The following is a 16,123-nucleotide window of genomic DNA, read 5'->3' as shown; positions in this document are numbered from 1 at the left end:
TGTACGTACACCCGAAGGGGAAGGAAGACACTCGAATTGTATAGGAGAGAGGTCTAGTAGAAAGAAATAGAATCTTGATGCTTACACTGACACTTGTTTCATTTCGTGAAGAGAGTGTACGTACACCGGAAAGCTAAAGAAAGAGTATCCATGCACTTGGGGTGTCTTTCTTCCCCTTCGGGTGTACGTACACTCCAAAACGCTCTCCTTCTTTCTCTTCAGTGTCGTCTCTTCTTTCTCAACTTTCTACCATTTCATCTTCTTTCTCTCTAGGCAACGTGTCGTCTCTTGATAAGAAAGGGAGTGTGTCTTTCTGTATAACCACCCTTCTTTCTTTCTCACTCTTTCTTTCTTTCTAACTCTTTCTTTCCTTCCTTCTTTCTTTCTTTCTCACTCTTTCTTTCTTTCTTGTTTAGTTAGATAAAGAGCTCGAAGATCTTTTGAAGAGAGACAAAAAGCTCCAGACTAGCTTCAATGAAGTACGTCTCCAGACACGTCTCTCTCTCTCTCTCTGTTTTTCTCCCTTCAATTCTCTTTCTTTCTTCCTTTAACTTTTCCTTTTTCTTTAACTTACATGAAAGAAGAATGCCGGCGATATGAAAGGAGTATTAAAGAAGGTCGTAGAAGAGGAGAGAAGAAAGAGAAGAAAAGAAAGAAGGATGAGAGAAAGTCTTCTTTTCTTCTCTTGGGGCCCCTTTCCTCTTTTCTTTTCATTCCAAGCGATAAAAAGATCAAGCCTCTTTCATCCTGCTTCTCCAAGTCTTTCTTTTAGACTAAAAGAACAAGAGAAACTCCTCCTGGAGGTGGACCACTCCTCTTTCGGGAAGAGAAAAGATACCTATAGCATGGGACTGTCTCTAGGTAGATACCTTGATAGATTATGGCAAAAGATAGAGAGATACATCGAAGATAGAGAGGTAGTTTGAAGATAGAGAGACGGAAGATAGGTAGGTCAATTAAAGATCGATATGATAGCTAGCTGAGTGTATATCTTTTTCGATTCTATCCTTTTCAAGAAGAAGAATAATGGCGTTTGATGACTCTTGCTCTTCCTGTCTTTTCTTCTCCCCTTCCTTCTGTCTTGATACACGTATATACACATGTACACACTCCTATATTCACAACTCTATGTAGATCTATCTATCTATCTATCTGTCTATCTCTAATCTATCTATCTATGTATCTATCTATCTATGTATCTATCTATCTATCTATGTATCTGTGTATGTTTATCTCATCTTTTTTTTTATACTGGGTAGCTACTGGATGTGCGTGCTATGTGTGATTGACTGAGAGAGTCTTTCTCTGTTGGACTGATGTGTATCGATGCATGAGTCGATACCTTCAAGTGTGGCTAGCTAATGAATCGATTGTCGAGATATCGACCTCATCTTCTCTAACCTCAACGCCCCCTGCTTGGGTGGCTCCATCCCCTCTCTCTAATCAATCCTCCTCCTTCTCTTCTTCTTCTTCCTTTCTCGTCTTCTTTCTTTTCTTCTTCTCCTTCCTCTTCTGCTTCCTTCTCCTCTTCTCCTTCTTTCTTTCTTCCCTTCTTTCTTTTCTTCATCTCCCTTCTTTCCTTTCTCCTTCTCTTTTTCTTCATTCTTTCTTCTTTTCTTCTTCTTTCTTTTCTTGGTTTGTCCTCTGTATTGTTGTGTCAGGTGGATTCGAAGTTTAACAAGCTTGTGTGGAAAGACGAAGAGCTTCGGAACGAGCTCTTCAACGAGGCGCAGGCGATAGAGAATAAGAACAGAAAAGTCAAAGAGAATGACAAGAAGAGAGAAGAAGATCAGATGCTTATTCAGTCAAGAGAAAAAGATTTAGAAGAGAAAAGAAAGAAACTTCCTGAGGCAGAAGAAGCCTATGAAAAAGCAAAAGAAGATGTCGAGTCTTTCAGAGAAACGATACAAGGTGCGTGTCCGTCTGTCTGTCTGTACATACACCCGAAAAAGAAACACATTCAGCTCCTGTTTCTCTCTTTCTTCTTCTTTTTCGTCTCTCCTCTTCTCCACAGCGTGGTGTCTCCTCTTCTTTTTCTTCAGATCTCCTCTTCTCTCTCTCAGCTATTTCTTTCTTTCTTTCTTAAGGAGGTGGATGTACCCAAAGGGCTCGTGTGAATAAAGAAAGAAAAGAAATACCAGCGCTTCTATCTTCTTCTTCGTCTCTGCGTTCCTTCTTTTCTTCATCTTCTTTTTCTTGTTCTTTTCTTCTCTTCTTTCCTTTAGATGAACTGAAGAGTCTGGTACTCTCATTACGAGAGAGCGAAGAGAAGCTTGCGAAGCATCAGGCAACTTTGGATCTCCATATGAAGAATTTGGCTAAGCTCAATAAGGAAAGCTCTCTCCTAGAAAAGAAAAAACTCCAAGTAAGCGAAGTCACTTCATGATATAGTGATTAGAACACTTGATCTCTCAACTATCTATCTATCTCGAATCTATATATTCAATCCATCTATCTATATATCATCTAGATTCTTGAGAGTTTGAACTCATAGACACGTACATCTCCATTACATCTTCCTTTGTTGTATACTTTCTTCTACCGCCCTAAAGAAAGAAGAGAGAGAGAGAGACAAGCAGAAGAAGGAAATCATTTGACGTCATTCTTCTTATTGCTATTCTTATCACTCTTCTCTCAAAAGAGAAAGAAAAGAAAGAAGCAACTATGCCTCTGTATGAGAACGACATTTCTCATACGCATAAAAAGAATCCTTTCCTCTTTCAAGCAAGAGCAGATGGATTTGGGGAAATTTCTTTATCTACAAGAATACGCACAACTAGCCACGTCATACATAGAGTTCAGGTGTATGCACACTCTTTCTTTCTCACTCTTTCTTTCTCTGTCCCTCTTTCTTTCTTTCTTATCTCTTTCTTTCTTTCTTTCCTTTCTTTGGACATAAACCAGGGAGAGCAAGAGTGGAAGGAGGTGGAAGAGAATTTATCGAAGATGACGGCGGTCTTACAGGAGAGAAGAGAAGGTCTGCAATACAAGAGCGACCTTCAGAAGAAAGTGCGGAATGAACTAAAGGATGCACTTGAAAAGAGAAGTACACTGCACAGCTCTATTCAAGCTCTTAGAGAACAACTGCAGTCTCTCAAGGGAAAGGCTTTTAAAGTAAGAAAGAAGAAAAAGAAGAAACATATCTGTCTCCTCTTATCTCTTTCTCTCTTCATGGAGAAAAGATCTATACACACACAGTCTCTTTCTTTCTCACTCCTTTTCTTTCTTTCTTATCTCTTTCTTTCTTTCTTATTTCTTTCTTTCTTTCTGCTTTCCGTACGTAGATAGGTGTATGTGTCTCTACTATAGAAGGGGGAAGGTCAGGTGCTTCCTATCTTCTTCTCTAGCACTCTCGATATCTGACACGCTCTGTCTGTGTGAATCTATTGAGGTGCGGACATAGATAGATTAAAGATAGACAAATAGATAGAGTAGCGACAGGTAGGTGGATAGGTGTGTAAAGAATGTAGAGAGGGTTTGAAGTTTTGTATATGTAGAGCTACTCTGTTTAGATACGAAAGAAAACGCACGACTCTAAACACATCGAGCAGAAATCGAAGAGGAAGAAGAAGAAGAGAATGGCTTTCTCTTCTTCTTCTTCCTCTTTTTGCTCTCCTCTCATCTCTCTCTCATTCTACTTACTCCTTTCTCATGTCTTACCTCTTTCTTTCTCTCTTTCTTTCTTTCTCTCTTTCTTTCTTTCTTTGGATGGTAAGAACGACGATGATGAGTGAAATAAATCCACGTGTGCATGTCTGTTCTCTACACATCTGCTACAGATCGAAGCGAGGCAGTCGGAGAAGAAGAATCATAGCCGAGTCTTGCAATTTCTCCTCCAAAAGAAGAAACAAGGAGAAGTCCAAGGATTGCATGATCGATTAGGCGAGCTTGGATCGATAGATAAAAAAGTATGTTTTCTTCTCCTTCTTTCTTTTTCTCTCTGTCTCTTCTCCTCATCCTTCTTCGCTCTCTCTGTCTCTTCTTCTCTTTCTTCTCTCTTTCTTTCGTCGTATTCTCACGAGTCCCCTCCTGTGCATGTATTTATATAGAGGAGATGTGTTAGGTATCTCGGTCTACGTCTTTGTATTTAGTCAACTTTCTATGTTGCCAACGTTTCCTACGTCTTTCTCTATCTAAACCTGTATATCTATTCAAAGCTTCAACGTCTAGCTCCCTATCTATCTATCTATCTATGGGCCTTTAATCTATCGTTGATCCATCTATCTCCAATCTATCTCTCTGTCTATGTATGTTGAATATATCTTCTATTTCTTTCATGCGTTATGATGTGTGTGTGTGTGTGAAGTATGAGAGAGCTTTTCTTGCCGCAGGTGGAGGTTTCTGCTCCTACCTCGTTGTCGAGGAGCCTCATAACGCCACTGACATTTTCAATCTCTTAAGGCATCAAGATCTAGGCCGTGTCAATTGCTTCGCTCTCCAAGTTCTTGTAAATTCACTATCCTTTTCTCTCTCCTTCTCTCTCCCTCTCTCTCCCTCTCTCTCCTGACAGATGGACGCTCCGTTTTCTCTCGTCTTTTGTCTGGAGATTTCAGCTAGATTTCTGTTTCATTTAGAGAGTCTTTAGCTTCTTCTTCTTCTTGGGTTTCTTTGAAGGTGCAGGAGAGAGAGATGTCTGAAAGAAATGAAAGAGAGAAAGAGTGGATACATCTTGTTGAGACTGCGAGGAGCCTTCAGTAGATGGATGAAGATCTGTACATATGTTTCTATATATGTATGCATGCATACATAGATACATGTAGGGAGATACATATGTGCACACTACATACTTCTCTTACATACACACCTATGGAGTGTAGACAAACAGATACATGACTAAGTAGCCTTAGGTTACATACATATAAATACATACGTACATACATACGTACTGAGATAAGACTTTTGTATGGTTCCTCTCACACACAGAAACGGTCGGTCCATTTCTATATCTATATATATATATATAGCGAGAGAGAGAGAGAGATCGATAGATATTTGATGCCGATATATTATGGAGGTATTTTGATCTATTGTCTGTTGTGAATAGACATAGATGGCAATGCATGCACGTGTATCAGTCATCTCTTTGAACTCAATGCATGTATACTCATTCCCTCACACTCACATACATATACGTATATATATCCTGCATACATATATATATATATATATACTGTATCCATATATGTGTATGTCTAGTGGAAGTGCATGCGAGAGGGTTGTGAACTCTAGTTGAATTGCTTCGAATCATTCATTGTTTGCGTTTCTTTCTTTTTTATTTTCTTTCTTTCTCACTCTGTCTTTCTTTCTTTCTTGTTTGATCGCAGGAGAGAGATTTGTCTCCTTACATGCAACGCGCCGACGCAGAAGAGAATTGGCGGAGACAGCAGACGTCATCAGAGACAAGAAGACCTCCCCGCTTGATTGATTTAATACACTTCAAGAAAGATCGGTATCGAGTCGCTTTCTATAAGGCCGTAGGAGATACAGTTGTAGCTAACGACATGGATGAAGCCTCTGCTATTGCTTACACCGAGAGGAAAAGAGGTAAGAAAGACATGCGCCCTTAAGACAGGAGAGCGCCCTTCCCATCATGAAGATGAAGAGGATGAAGAAGAAACCCAAATTCTCTCCCGAACTTATCTTGGATAGCGAAGAAAAGAGATGAAGAAGAAGAATGAAGAGTCGTGCTCTTCGCTTAGCAACTTCTCTCCTTCTTCGTTCCTTGTATATGTCTATCTACCTACGCATGCATCGGTGGAAATGTATGAAGATATATATATATATATATACATAGGGGTAAGTGTGTGTACATACATGCATATGTATCTATATGTATAATATCTATATGGGTAAGTGAAGGTAGGCTATAGGTGGCAGTAGAGCATATGCATGTAGACTCACGTAGTGTATCGAGTATTTAGATGTGTATAAATGCTATCTACTCCTGTAGTGCATGGATAGGCGATACGATGATATGGATATCCACACACGTATAAGTTTGCAGAGGTAACGAGAGAGCCAGAGAGACGAGATACATCTTAACCTGTCTACGGGCATGAACTACGGGCTATCCATGTATCTCTAAACACATAGATAGAGAGACATACACTTATATATTGATATACAGGGCTTGCTAAGAAGGAATAATGAGATGAATAGAGAGAGGTCTAGGTATTGAGTCGACTGTTTAATACGGAGAAAGAGAGAGAGAGACAGACAGATGAAAGGATTGAAGATTCACCTTTACCTTACTCCTCCACACACACTACAGGAGAAAGTGTTTCAACAGCAAGACACATCTATCTATCTATCTTTCTTTCTTTAATCTATCTATCTATCTATCTTTGATCTATCTATCTATCTTTGATCTATCTATCTATCTTTAATCTATCTATCTATCTATCTATCTTTGATCTATCTTCAATCTCTATGTTGATGTGAAGGAGAATGTGAATGATATATAGGTATTTCTTCTTATTCTGCTTAGTTTGAGACTGTACCATGTGTTGTCCCCCTGAAGAAGAAGAAGCAGTAAAGATCATCTCTTTCACAATGCATACATAGACAACCCATCCATACACATACGTTGAATATGTGTACATACATCGTTTATCTACATATATATAGATCTATATACATATATACCTGTATACATAGAGAGAGAGAGAGAGAAGAGAAGGTGAGATTTGGAGTAGTTCAACTTACATATGCACGCGACAGCAAAGATGGCGGCGAATTGTAGAAATTTACTTCGATAGATTTTATATCGATCAGAGATAACCCCTGCTAAAGGTGCGATAAGAATAGTGATGAGACCACTGAAAGACGTTAACGTACCAATCTAGAAAAGAAGATAAACCATACACACACACACAGAGAGAAACACACAAGAAAAATGAGCTAGAAGTACGTACAGATCAAATCATTCATGTATCTATCTAGATATCTTTGATCTATTCTTTACAAGACGAACAAGAGAAGAGAAAGCTCTATATGTATGTACACATCTAGGCTTTATCATCCACTAAGGGATCGAGTGTTAGAGAAAGAAATCGATCTCTATATATACACATGTATGATCTATCTATATCTATATATCTACATGTATGATAGATATATGATGGACATATGTATATATGTATATATCTATATGATTCAGAGGATTTGGGGGAGGCGTTGCAGGGGTATAGGGTAAAGATAAGAGGAGAGAGGAGCGATGGATATCAGGTGTATTGACAGATAGAAGAAGGAATAAACGAGAGAAGAGAAGAAGATGTGTGAAGAGATCAATCGAGAGACAAAAAGTAGAGAGATACAGGGGTGATATGACGAGCTGCGCCTTCTTTGGCAAATAATAAAAGAAAAGCAAAATTGAGAGAAGAAGAAAACAGACAAGAGAAGAGAGGAAGGGTTCTATGAACGATGTAGATGCGTGATTGCTTATTGGGAAGAAACTTCATACCGACACAAACAAGAGAGAGAAAGATTCAACATAGAAAGACGGATAGATCGAATCCAGGTAGATAGGTACATAGATAGAGAGGGATACACACGTGCAGGTCTATATCAGTAAGAGTGGTATGTACAGAAAGGCTACGTAACTTTGAAGAAAGGGGAGACACATGAACCTCTCTTTCCTCCACAGATTGCCTCAGTTCTGCTCTTTCTTTCTCACTCTTTCTCACTCTTTCTATCTCTTTCTTTATATCTCACTCTGTCTTTCTGTCTACCACTTCTTTCTTTCTTATCTCTTTCTTTTGTGTGGGCCTAGATTGGGACCTTACGACTTGGTTGCCTCCGAATTTGAGGTGTAGATAGGAATCGAATATTGACGCTGCTCGAGCCGCATAGGCTAAAGCATTCCACATGCGAAAATAAACCCTACGCGGGGGGGGGCAGAAAAGATAGACAGAAAGAGATACAAAGACAAGCTCGAAAAGACAACCCGAGACAAAAGAGAGAAAGTTGAAGAGATGAAGGAAAATGAAAAGACATAAGAGACCAAGACGAAAGACAGAAGAAAAAGAGGGAAATGGGGGGTTAAATGGATGAAGGAAAGAAAAGAAAGATATCTTAAGGATGATCATGAGGATGAGAGTGACGTCTCGAGAAATGCAAAGAGAGAAGGAAATCTCTTTCTGTCAACACTGAAACAGGAGGAGCCCGAGGTGTATGTACACCACTTTATCTATCTATCTATCTATTGCTGATGTATCTATCTATCTATCTATCTATCTCCCCGCCTATCTATCGTTATTCATCTTTCTTTATGCGCATAGAAGAGCCGTAACTCAGCTATATACATAAGAGAGGAGAGAGGCTTCATGGCTGGCGATCCTATGCTACTACAGCGTGAGAGAGCCCACTTTAGATAAAGTATCGATTCGCTTTCTTTCCCTAGGCTTTTGAGTAGAAAAGACAACAAGAGGGGGCATACAGAAATCTAGTTTCTACAGCGCGTAAAGAAACGACAAGAGATGCCGAAGGAGAGGCAATACAAGGTAGAGAGATAAATAGATAGATAGATTAAAGATAAATATATAGATAGATAGATAGATAAAGAGAGTTAGTTGAATCGATAGATTAAAGATAAACAGATAGATACATTGAAGATAGAGAGATAGGTACGGCTATAAATAGGTACGATCCATCAAGAGACACGGGGGAATAGGGAGTGAACGACACGGGTATGTAAGAGATACAGATGAATAGACAGATTAGCGATACATAGAGAGATAGGTTCAAGATATATAGGTGTGTGGGGAGATAGATAGGTAGAAAGACTAAAGATGGATAGATGAAAGATAGATAGAGAGACAGATTCAAGATAGGTAGATAATGGAGCCTGCGGTAGAGAGGTGAATAGAAGATGAGAAAGAAGAGCGGAGTGTGAAGAGAGTCTTCTGTTTCGCAGCAGGAGAAGTAGTAGAGGTAGCAGTAGAAGCCCTTACATGAGATAGATGTTGATATGTAATTCTTCTTCTCCTTCTTTATCTAGAAAGCGGAAGAGAAAATGCCGTTGTCTTTTCTTCTTCTTTTTCTTGTTCCATTTCTCTATCTTTATCTCTTTCTTTTCATCGAGAGATCTTCTGTCATTCATCGAATTTTCTATGAAACGAGGCGACCTCCCAACTTCTCTTGTTTTAAAGCCGAGACAGGAGATGCTTGTCGCGAATGAAGAAGAAGAAGAAGAAGAAACAAGAAGATGCTCTCCTTGTTCTTCTTCTTCTTCTCTCGCTTGTGCTCCCCTCATCCTACTATTATCCTCTCCTCGATTGTATCGACTTCTTCAAACTGACCTCTCTTCTTCTTCTTCTTCTCTCTTCCCTCTCGGCTTAGCATGAGACAAAAACGAACAAGAAGAGAAAGAAAGAGGAAGAGAAGAAGAATATAGAGGAGAAGAAGAAGAAGAGAAAGAAAGAAGAGAGGGAGGAGAAGGAATGAGGTAAGGATTGTAATGATGCTTCGTGGGGGTGAGACGGGAAGAGATATTTTTCTTGTTCTCTTTCTTCTCTCTCCATGTGTCGATGAGAATAAGATGGATGAAAGAAAAGAAAAGAAAGAAAGAAAGAAAGAAGACGACGACGAAAGATAAAAAGACCAAGAAAAGTCTAGTTGAAAAAGAAATGCACATGAAACATCTGATAGGAGAAAAGTAAACGAGAAGAAAAGTTGGAGGGCTCTTGAAGAAAGAAGGGAAAGAAGAAGAAAAACAAGACGTGCTAGTAAAGAGTCTTTCCCCTGACCTGATCACTCCACTGAAAGAGAAGGAAGAAGAGAGAAGTGGAGAGAAGAGAAGAAAGACAGGAGAGTAGAGAAGGTCAAAGAAAGAAGAAGGAAAGACGAGACAAGACAGCAGCTATCTCTCGAAGATCTCAGGGGGAGAACATAGCGTAGAGAGAAAGAAATGTGTGAACCTCTCAAGACAGAAAAGACAAGACAGTCGAACAAGAAAAGATTCCCTCCCCAGTCAACATACACCCCACGAGGTGTACATACACTTGAATCCCAGTTGAAATCTCCATTGTCACTTTCTCCACTTCAGTCGCAGTTTTCTCGCTTCTCTTCTTTCTCTCCAACCTCCTAGCACACTGTTCTGCATGCAGTTGCTCTTCTTTCGTATCGAGTGTCCCTCCTGACTAAGCCCTTTCTCTCTTCCCTTCTCTTATCATCGAGCAGTCCTCAGCATCGACTTCTTTGCACCATGGAGAGAGCCAAGAATAAAGAAGAGAGAGATTCTTCATTGAAGGGAACCCCCCAAGAGCAGAGATCGCCAAGACTTCTTAAATCCCCCTTCGATAGCGAGAATGAGAAAGAAACAAGAAAAGAAAGAAAAAAGAAAGAAAGAGAGGTCGTCCGTCTCCATGTAGTGTTTCCCTAGTGAGAGAGATACTTGTCTGCTTCTCCGATACGTCACGGACAGAAGACGGAGAATCCCCCTATCTCTTTTAAACAAGTCAAGGGAGAGAAAAAGAAACAAGAGAGAAAGAAAGAAAGAAAGCCGCTGTCTGAAAAGACAAACCTAAGATACCTCTTTCATCCCTTTTGTGTGTGCCTGGGGTGTACGTACAGCTTGGTCTTTGTCGAGTGTCTTGACGAGAACATCAAGAAGCCAGAAGTCCCGAAGATGTCTCTGTCTCTCTTTCTCTCTTGATCTCTCTATCTTTCTCTCTAAAAGTCAAGAAGTGGTATTTTTGAAGGAAAATCTCATCCAGTATTCTCATTTCTTACATGAGCGACTAAGCATTAAAGAAACAATCGAAGAGAAAAAGATTCTCGAGAAGAGAAGGCAGGGGGGAGACATGAATCTTCCTGCCGGGTCCTCGAGAGACAAGAGGGGGAGAACACCTAAGTCTAGTTAGAAAAAGGCATCTTCTTCTATCAACTTTTCCCATCACCTTCTCGAGTTCCATAGAGGATGATGAAGAGAAAACACCTCGGTTTTCGGGTGTATATACACCTGGCGAGGCCTAACAAGAGGGGTGGGAGTGTGTCATGTTGTGACTTACTTTCGGGGCTCGCATGCAGTGCGAAGTAAAAGAGAAAGGGAGACAGATGCCGTGACGTTATAAGATAAGAAACAATGAATGAAGCCGTCTTACTCCTAATACGATTATTCAAGAAATGCATGCAAAAGACCAAGAGAAAAGACCCAACGATGCTTCAAGCGAATCGATTCCCTTCCCCCTGTCTCCCTGTCTTACAGGAGGAGAGGAGAGGGAGGGGTGCATCGACGCATTCTTGATCCTCTTTGCCTTCATATGTGTCGACCCCCGAAGAGAAGAAAAGTCTTGTGAAAGAAAGAAAGAGTAAAAAAGACGGAGAAAAGAAGAAAGGGACTCTCTTCTTCTCTCTTTCGATTGTCTTCGAGCTAAGAAGAAGAACAAGACGAGAAGGGGGCAGGGAGAAGGAGGCGAAGGGAGCAGAGCAGCTAGTCGTGAGAAGCCTAGTGTTGTATGTGTCAATCACCCCACATGTCTCTCCTCCATCGATGTTTCTTTTTCTCAAGTCTTTTTCTTCTTTGCATCTGAGGAAGGAGACAAATCAGTCTCTCTTCTTTCTTTGGCAGTTATCTTAGCAAATGACGGCCTTTTCTTGTCTCCTGTTTTCGTGAATCTTCTTTCTTTTCTCCCTCTCTTCGTTGTTTGACGTAACAGAGCTTGATAAGGAAGGAAGGTAGAAGAGAATCTTTCTTACCGCTTTCTTTCTCTCTTTCTTTTTCCTTCCTTGACCTCTATCTGTCTCTTTCTATTTCTCTCTCTGGTCTTGTCTTTCTTTAAAGTTGTGGTGTATCTACAAACGAGGAATTCACTCACTCACTCGCTCGACCTCTGCACTTCCTTATCCCACACAGTCAGTCTTTCTCAGATGCAAATCAACCTAGGTCATTTTCTTCGTTGTTCTTTTTCTCCTAGTGTATGCAATGCACCCTGGAAGGTGAACTCGACCTTTGGCTTTGGGTATTGTCTTCTGCCTTTTTCTTTCTAGTTCTTTTCGTACCGTGAAACTCGATTCACAGCGCCGGTACCTTTCTTCTCTACGAATCTGCCTGTCCATCTCGAGGTGTACATACACCCCAGATTTATCTCTCCATCTTGAAGTGTACATACACCCCAGATTTATATCTCCGTCTTAAGGTGTACATACACCCCAGGTACCTCAGTGGGAAGACGTGTAATCTCTTGTTCTGACAATGAAGAAGTCCATAAAAAGTGAAGTCCTTCATCCACCTGATCCTTCTCTTCTTTCAGACCACAAGAGAGGAGAACAAGATGGATTTCCTTCCTCCTCTCCTCTTGGACCAGAGAAAAAGAAAAAGAGAAAGTACGAACACTCCCCCAATGTTAGGAGAGATGGAGAAGTAAAAGAGGAAGAAAGGAATGTCTCTGAGATAAAGAAGAAGAAGAAAAGGTATCTAGATGATAGCAATGGTCATCCTGACGAACCTACGCCCTCTGCACCTTTCTCTAAGAAAACGGTCTCTTTGTCTGAAGATGAGAGTAAAACCGATAGTACTCGGTCTTCTTCTTCTCCTTCTTCTTCTTCTCCTACCGTCAATGAAGGAGGAGGATTAAAGAAGAAAGAAGAAAAGAGACACCTTCATCGAGAGGATTCGACAAAGAAACGAAGAAAGATAGGAGAACCGGGAGAGTCAGCCCCAGGAGAACAGCAAGACAGTGACGTCGATCATTCTTCAGAGAGTATCGATGCTTCAAGTGTATCTACACCCCGAGATCGAAAAAACCCCGGAGGACAGTCTTCTTCTTCTTGTTGTTCTTCTGCATCAAGGGAAGAAGAAGAAGAAGATGAGCTTGCGTCGTATCAGTTGTCTGCTTTGTCTTTGAAATCCCTAAGAGATAGAGGATACCGTTCTCTCCTACCTATCCAGAAGGCTGCCTTCTATCCTGTCCTTTCTGGTAAAGATTTTATCGGACGAGCTCGTACAGGTACAGGCAAGACTATCGCGTTCTCTCTTCCTCTTGTCGAGAAGCTCTGCAGCAGTTCTTCTTCTTTTCTTTCTTCTTCAGACACGTCAACAGTAACCTCAAAGACAGGAGACAGTAGGAGACAGCCTTCGTTAACCCTCCAAAAGAAGAAGGAGGTCCCTCGTATTCTCGTGCTTTTGCCTACACGTGAGTTAGCACAGCAAGTGTATGAAGAGTTTCTTCATCTCTCCGCAGGTCGCTTTACATGTGTGTGCTTATATGGGGGCTCCGATGAATTTTCCCAGCTGAAGGTGTTAAGAGGAGGCGTCTCGGTGGTCGTTGCATGCCCTGGTCGATTCAAGGACTTCATGAATCGATGTGGGGTGATAGCAGGAAGGAGCATCGATGCTTTGGTTCTTGACGAAGGAGACCGCATGCTTGAGCTCGGATTTCGTGAAGATATCGAAGAAATCTTCGAGTGGATCTTAGCGCAGAAGAAAGAGAAAGAAGAAGTCCAGCAGGAAGAAAAAGAGAAAGAGAAGAAGAATACGAAGAAAGGAAATCTTCAGTTTCTCTTGTTTACAGCAACATTACCGAAGTGGGTGTTAAGCCTGGCAGAGAGATTTATGTCACCTGACCGCGTCCTTGTAGATATTGTCGAGTTTATGAAGAAGAAGAAGAGAGAAGAACAAGAAGAAGATAGCCACACCAAGAGGAAAGGAGGAGAAGACTCTTCGTCTTTCCTGGATTGCTATGGAGATGGCGATCCCCATAAAGAACCCAAGAATCGCCTGAAAGACACAAAGGACGAAGATGAAGAAAGAAAAGGTGGCATAGACCATCTCATCGTCTTCTGTTCATGGAATACACGTGTGCGTATCCTAGGAGATCTTATCTCTCTCTATGGACATCGATATCTCCCTTCATCTTCTTTATTCTCTCCATCTTCTTCTGCCTCTTCCTCTTCTTCAACGATTATCTTTGCAGAGACCAAGTCTGAAGTGAACGAAATTTCGGTAAATTCATCCATCAGTTCTTTATGCGCTCCTTTGCATGGAGACATCTCTCAGCAACAGAGAGAGACCACCTTAAGCTCTTTCAAGAAGAAGAAGTTTCCTTGCTTAGTCGCGACAGATGTAGCCGCTCGAGGTCTCCACGTCGATGATCTCCAGCTAGTTATTCAGACGTCTCCACCTCGAGACATCGATACTTATATCCATCGAGCGGGGCGAACAGGGCGAGCTGGGAAGAAAGGGACATGTATCACTTTATGTAAAATCTCAGATATCCCTTTTCTCCGTCAAATCGAGCTGGAAGGCAACTTCACTTTTCGAAGAATTGGGGTGCCTCAATTCCACACACTTCAGAGGTATCATCTCTCTCAATATTTACAACAAATACAGTCCTTACCGATCTCTCCTCTCATCTCTTCTTCTTTCAGCTCTTCCTCCTCTTCTTTCTCAGATGTCGATGGGAGAAGAAGTCAGAGAAGTGGGGGGAGCTTGAAGAAAAAGAGTAGCACAGTGGCCGACGAGTTGCTTTTAGAGTCGGCAAGAAATCTATTAGAGCGGTATGACTCTCCTGAAGAAGCTATCTATCGATGCTTAAGATGTCTTCTCTCGTCGCTACCTCACCCCCAGCAGCATCGACACGCCTCGCCCTCAGCTCTGTCCAATGAATCGATGGTCAATGGAGGGGGAGAAGAAGGAGAAAGAGAGAAGTCGTCAAGAAGTGCAAAAAGTGGAGAGAAAGATACATCAACAAGGACAGGATCAGAAGAAGAAGAAGAAGATCATGCTGCCTCTTCTTCAGTGCTATCGTGCTTGAATGGCCGGGAAGGCTATAAGACATTCTCCCTGGAGCTTAAAGAGAAGAAAGGCTATCGGCATCCTGCGACGATCTATAGCTGTGGGTATATATGGAGAACCCTCAAGGAATTCTTGGGAGAGAAGAAGCAACATGAGGTGGTTGAGAAATTCCAGAGTATGACTCTCTATCGTAATGGGAGGGGGTGTGTGTTTGACGTGGAGCATATCCATCTCCCTTCTTTCTATCGTTATATTCTACAAGCCATGAAAGACAAGGAGGACGAGGAGGAGATAGGAAAGGTAGATAGACGAAGGAGAAGAAAAGAAGGAGAAGAAAACGGAGAGAAGAATGAAGAAGAATCTTCTCTTGACGGAGGCGGCAATCGATACTACCCATTCAGCATCGATGAAGTGGAAGACCTTCCTGAACTGTATGATGGCCTACAGCAGTTGAGAGAAGAAGGAACGACGAAAAGCTCGGATTCGGCTTATAATGGAGGAAAGAATCCTAACCACATATGGAGTCGAAAGTTAGGAGAAGGTAGAGGAGGCGGGGGGGTGAGAAGAGGAGGAGGAGGAGGAGGAGGAGGAAGAGGGAGGGATGGATATCGAGGGAGAGGAATGACAGGAGAAGGAAGAGGAGGAAGAGGAGGATTCTCCTCACCCTCTGCTGCAGGAGGAGAAGGGAGAGGAGGAAGAGGAGGAGGAGTTCCATCGCGTGGAAGAGGAGGAAGAGGAGGAGGAGTTCTATCGCGTGGAAGAGGAGGAAGAGGAGCGGGAAGAGGGTCTTAAAAGAAGACAGGCATCCCTTATTACTCACGTCCATCGACGCATGTAGAGATGGACAGGGTGGTCTCTGTCTCTGTGTATATACGTATATGCATATATACGTATGTATACATATATGGATACATATGTACATATGGATCGATATGTACCTGTGTATATGTATGTATGGATCTACACGTATATAGATACATATCATGGATCTACACGTGCACGCTTTTATATGATGAGATTTCCGTTGCAATGAAGAAACATAAATTCTTCTTTTGTCTAGAAAAGAACGAAAGTTCGAGAAAGAAAGTGAGGTCTTTGTGTTTAGTGTTGAGCTAAGCTCTTTTGGATTCTCGAGGAGGATGGAGGATTTCTGTCTCTATTACCACCCAGAAGAAAATTATCCCTCCTCTGTTCATTGAAAGACAAGAGGAGAAAGAGACAGAGACATGGAGATGAATGCTATCGACGCTACAGGAAGACTCTTGATCTCTCCCATGCCTCCTTCGATGCGGAATTGTTTCGGCTTAAGACTCCTACACCTTCATACAGATAGATCCATAGATAATAGATAGATAGATTAAAGATAGATAGATGTAAGCTAGACAGATA

At 41.5% G+C, this 16,123-nt stretch overlaps 4 protein-coding genes across 4 annotated transcripts in view; 3 read left to right on the top strand and 1 right to left on the bottom strand.

Annotated features, from left to right (window-relative positions):
- The window catches only part of CSUI_006811 (smc n terminal domain-containing protein), a gene marked incomplete at its 3' end in the record, with an annotated part of 12,428 nt that extends 6,861 nt beyond the window's left edge, over window positions 1-5,567 (top strand). Inside the window, exons 8-14 of the mRNA XM_068066963.1 lie at window positions 417-479; window positions 1,662-1,911; window positions 2,226-2,365; window positions 2,905-3,114; window positions 3,780-3,908; window positions 4,307-4,447; window positions 5,325-5,567. Of these exons, the coding sequence (XP_067921063.1) occupies window positions 417-479; window positions 1,662-1,911; window positions 2,226-2,365; window positions 2,905-3,114; window positions 3,780-3,908; window positions 4,307-4,447; window positions 5,325-5,567 (1,176 nt within the window). The remainder of the gene's footprint in view (window positions 1-416; window positions 480-1,661; window positions 1,912-2,225; window positions 2,366-2,904; window positions 3,115-3,779; window positions 3,909-4,306; window positions 4,448-5,324) is intronic.
- Window positions 5,568-6,727: 1,160 nt separating this feature from the next.
- Window positions 6,728-11,028, bottom strand: CSUI_006810 (uncharacterized protein). The gene is made up of 3 exons (XM_068066962.1): window positions 8,952-11,028; window positions 7,785-7,901; window positions 6,728-6,841 (listed from the first exon to the last, which is right to left on the bottom strand). The coding sequence occupies exon 1, from the start codon at window positions 9,632-9,634 to the stop codon at window positions 9,290-9,292; it is 345 nt and encodes a 114-aa protein (XP_067921062.1). The 5' UTR covers window positions 9,635-11,028; the 3' UTR covers window positions 6,728-6,841; window positions 7,785-7,901; window positions 8,952-9,289.
- A 183-nt stretch (window positions 11,029-11,211) lies between these two features.
- CSUI_006809 (dead deah box helicase domain-containing protein) lies at window positions 11,212-15,285 on the top strand (the record flags this gene model as incomplete). The annotated part of the gene is made up of 1 exon (XM_068066961.1): window positions 11,212-15,285. A coding segment is annotated over exon 1 (3,090 nt), but the record flags the coding sequence as incomplete, so codon positions are not given.
- Window positions 15,286-15,349: 64 nt separating this feature from the next.
- Window positions 15,350-15,828, top strand: CSUI_006808 (uncharacterized protein; the record flags this gene model as incomplete). Its single annotated transcript, XM_068066960.1, has 1 exon — window positions 15,350-15,828. A coding segment is annotated over one exon (357 nt), but the record flags the coding sequence as incomplete, so codon positions are not given.
- Between the last annotated feature and the right edge of the window lie 295 nt (window positions 15,829-16,123).

This window comes from Cystoisospora suis, assembly GCF_002600585.1.
Source record: "Cystoisospora suis strain Wien I chromosome Unknown contig_3507, whole genome shotgun sequence".
NCBI classification, from domain to species: Eukaryota; Apicomplexa; class Conoidasida; order Eucoccidiorida; family Sarcocystidae; genus Cystoisospora; species Cystoisospora suis.
The sequence above is the reverse complement of the archived record's forward strand: the minus strand, read 5'-3'. Positions and strand labels throughout refer to the sequence as shown.

Excerpts from the sequence above, each read along its gene's own strand:
- CSUI_006810 (XM_068066962.1), bottom strand. The coding sequence starts at position 9,634 with ATGTGCATTTCTTTTTCAACTAGACTTTTCTTGGTCTTTTTATCTTTC.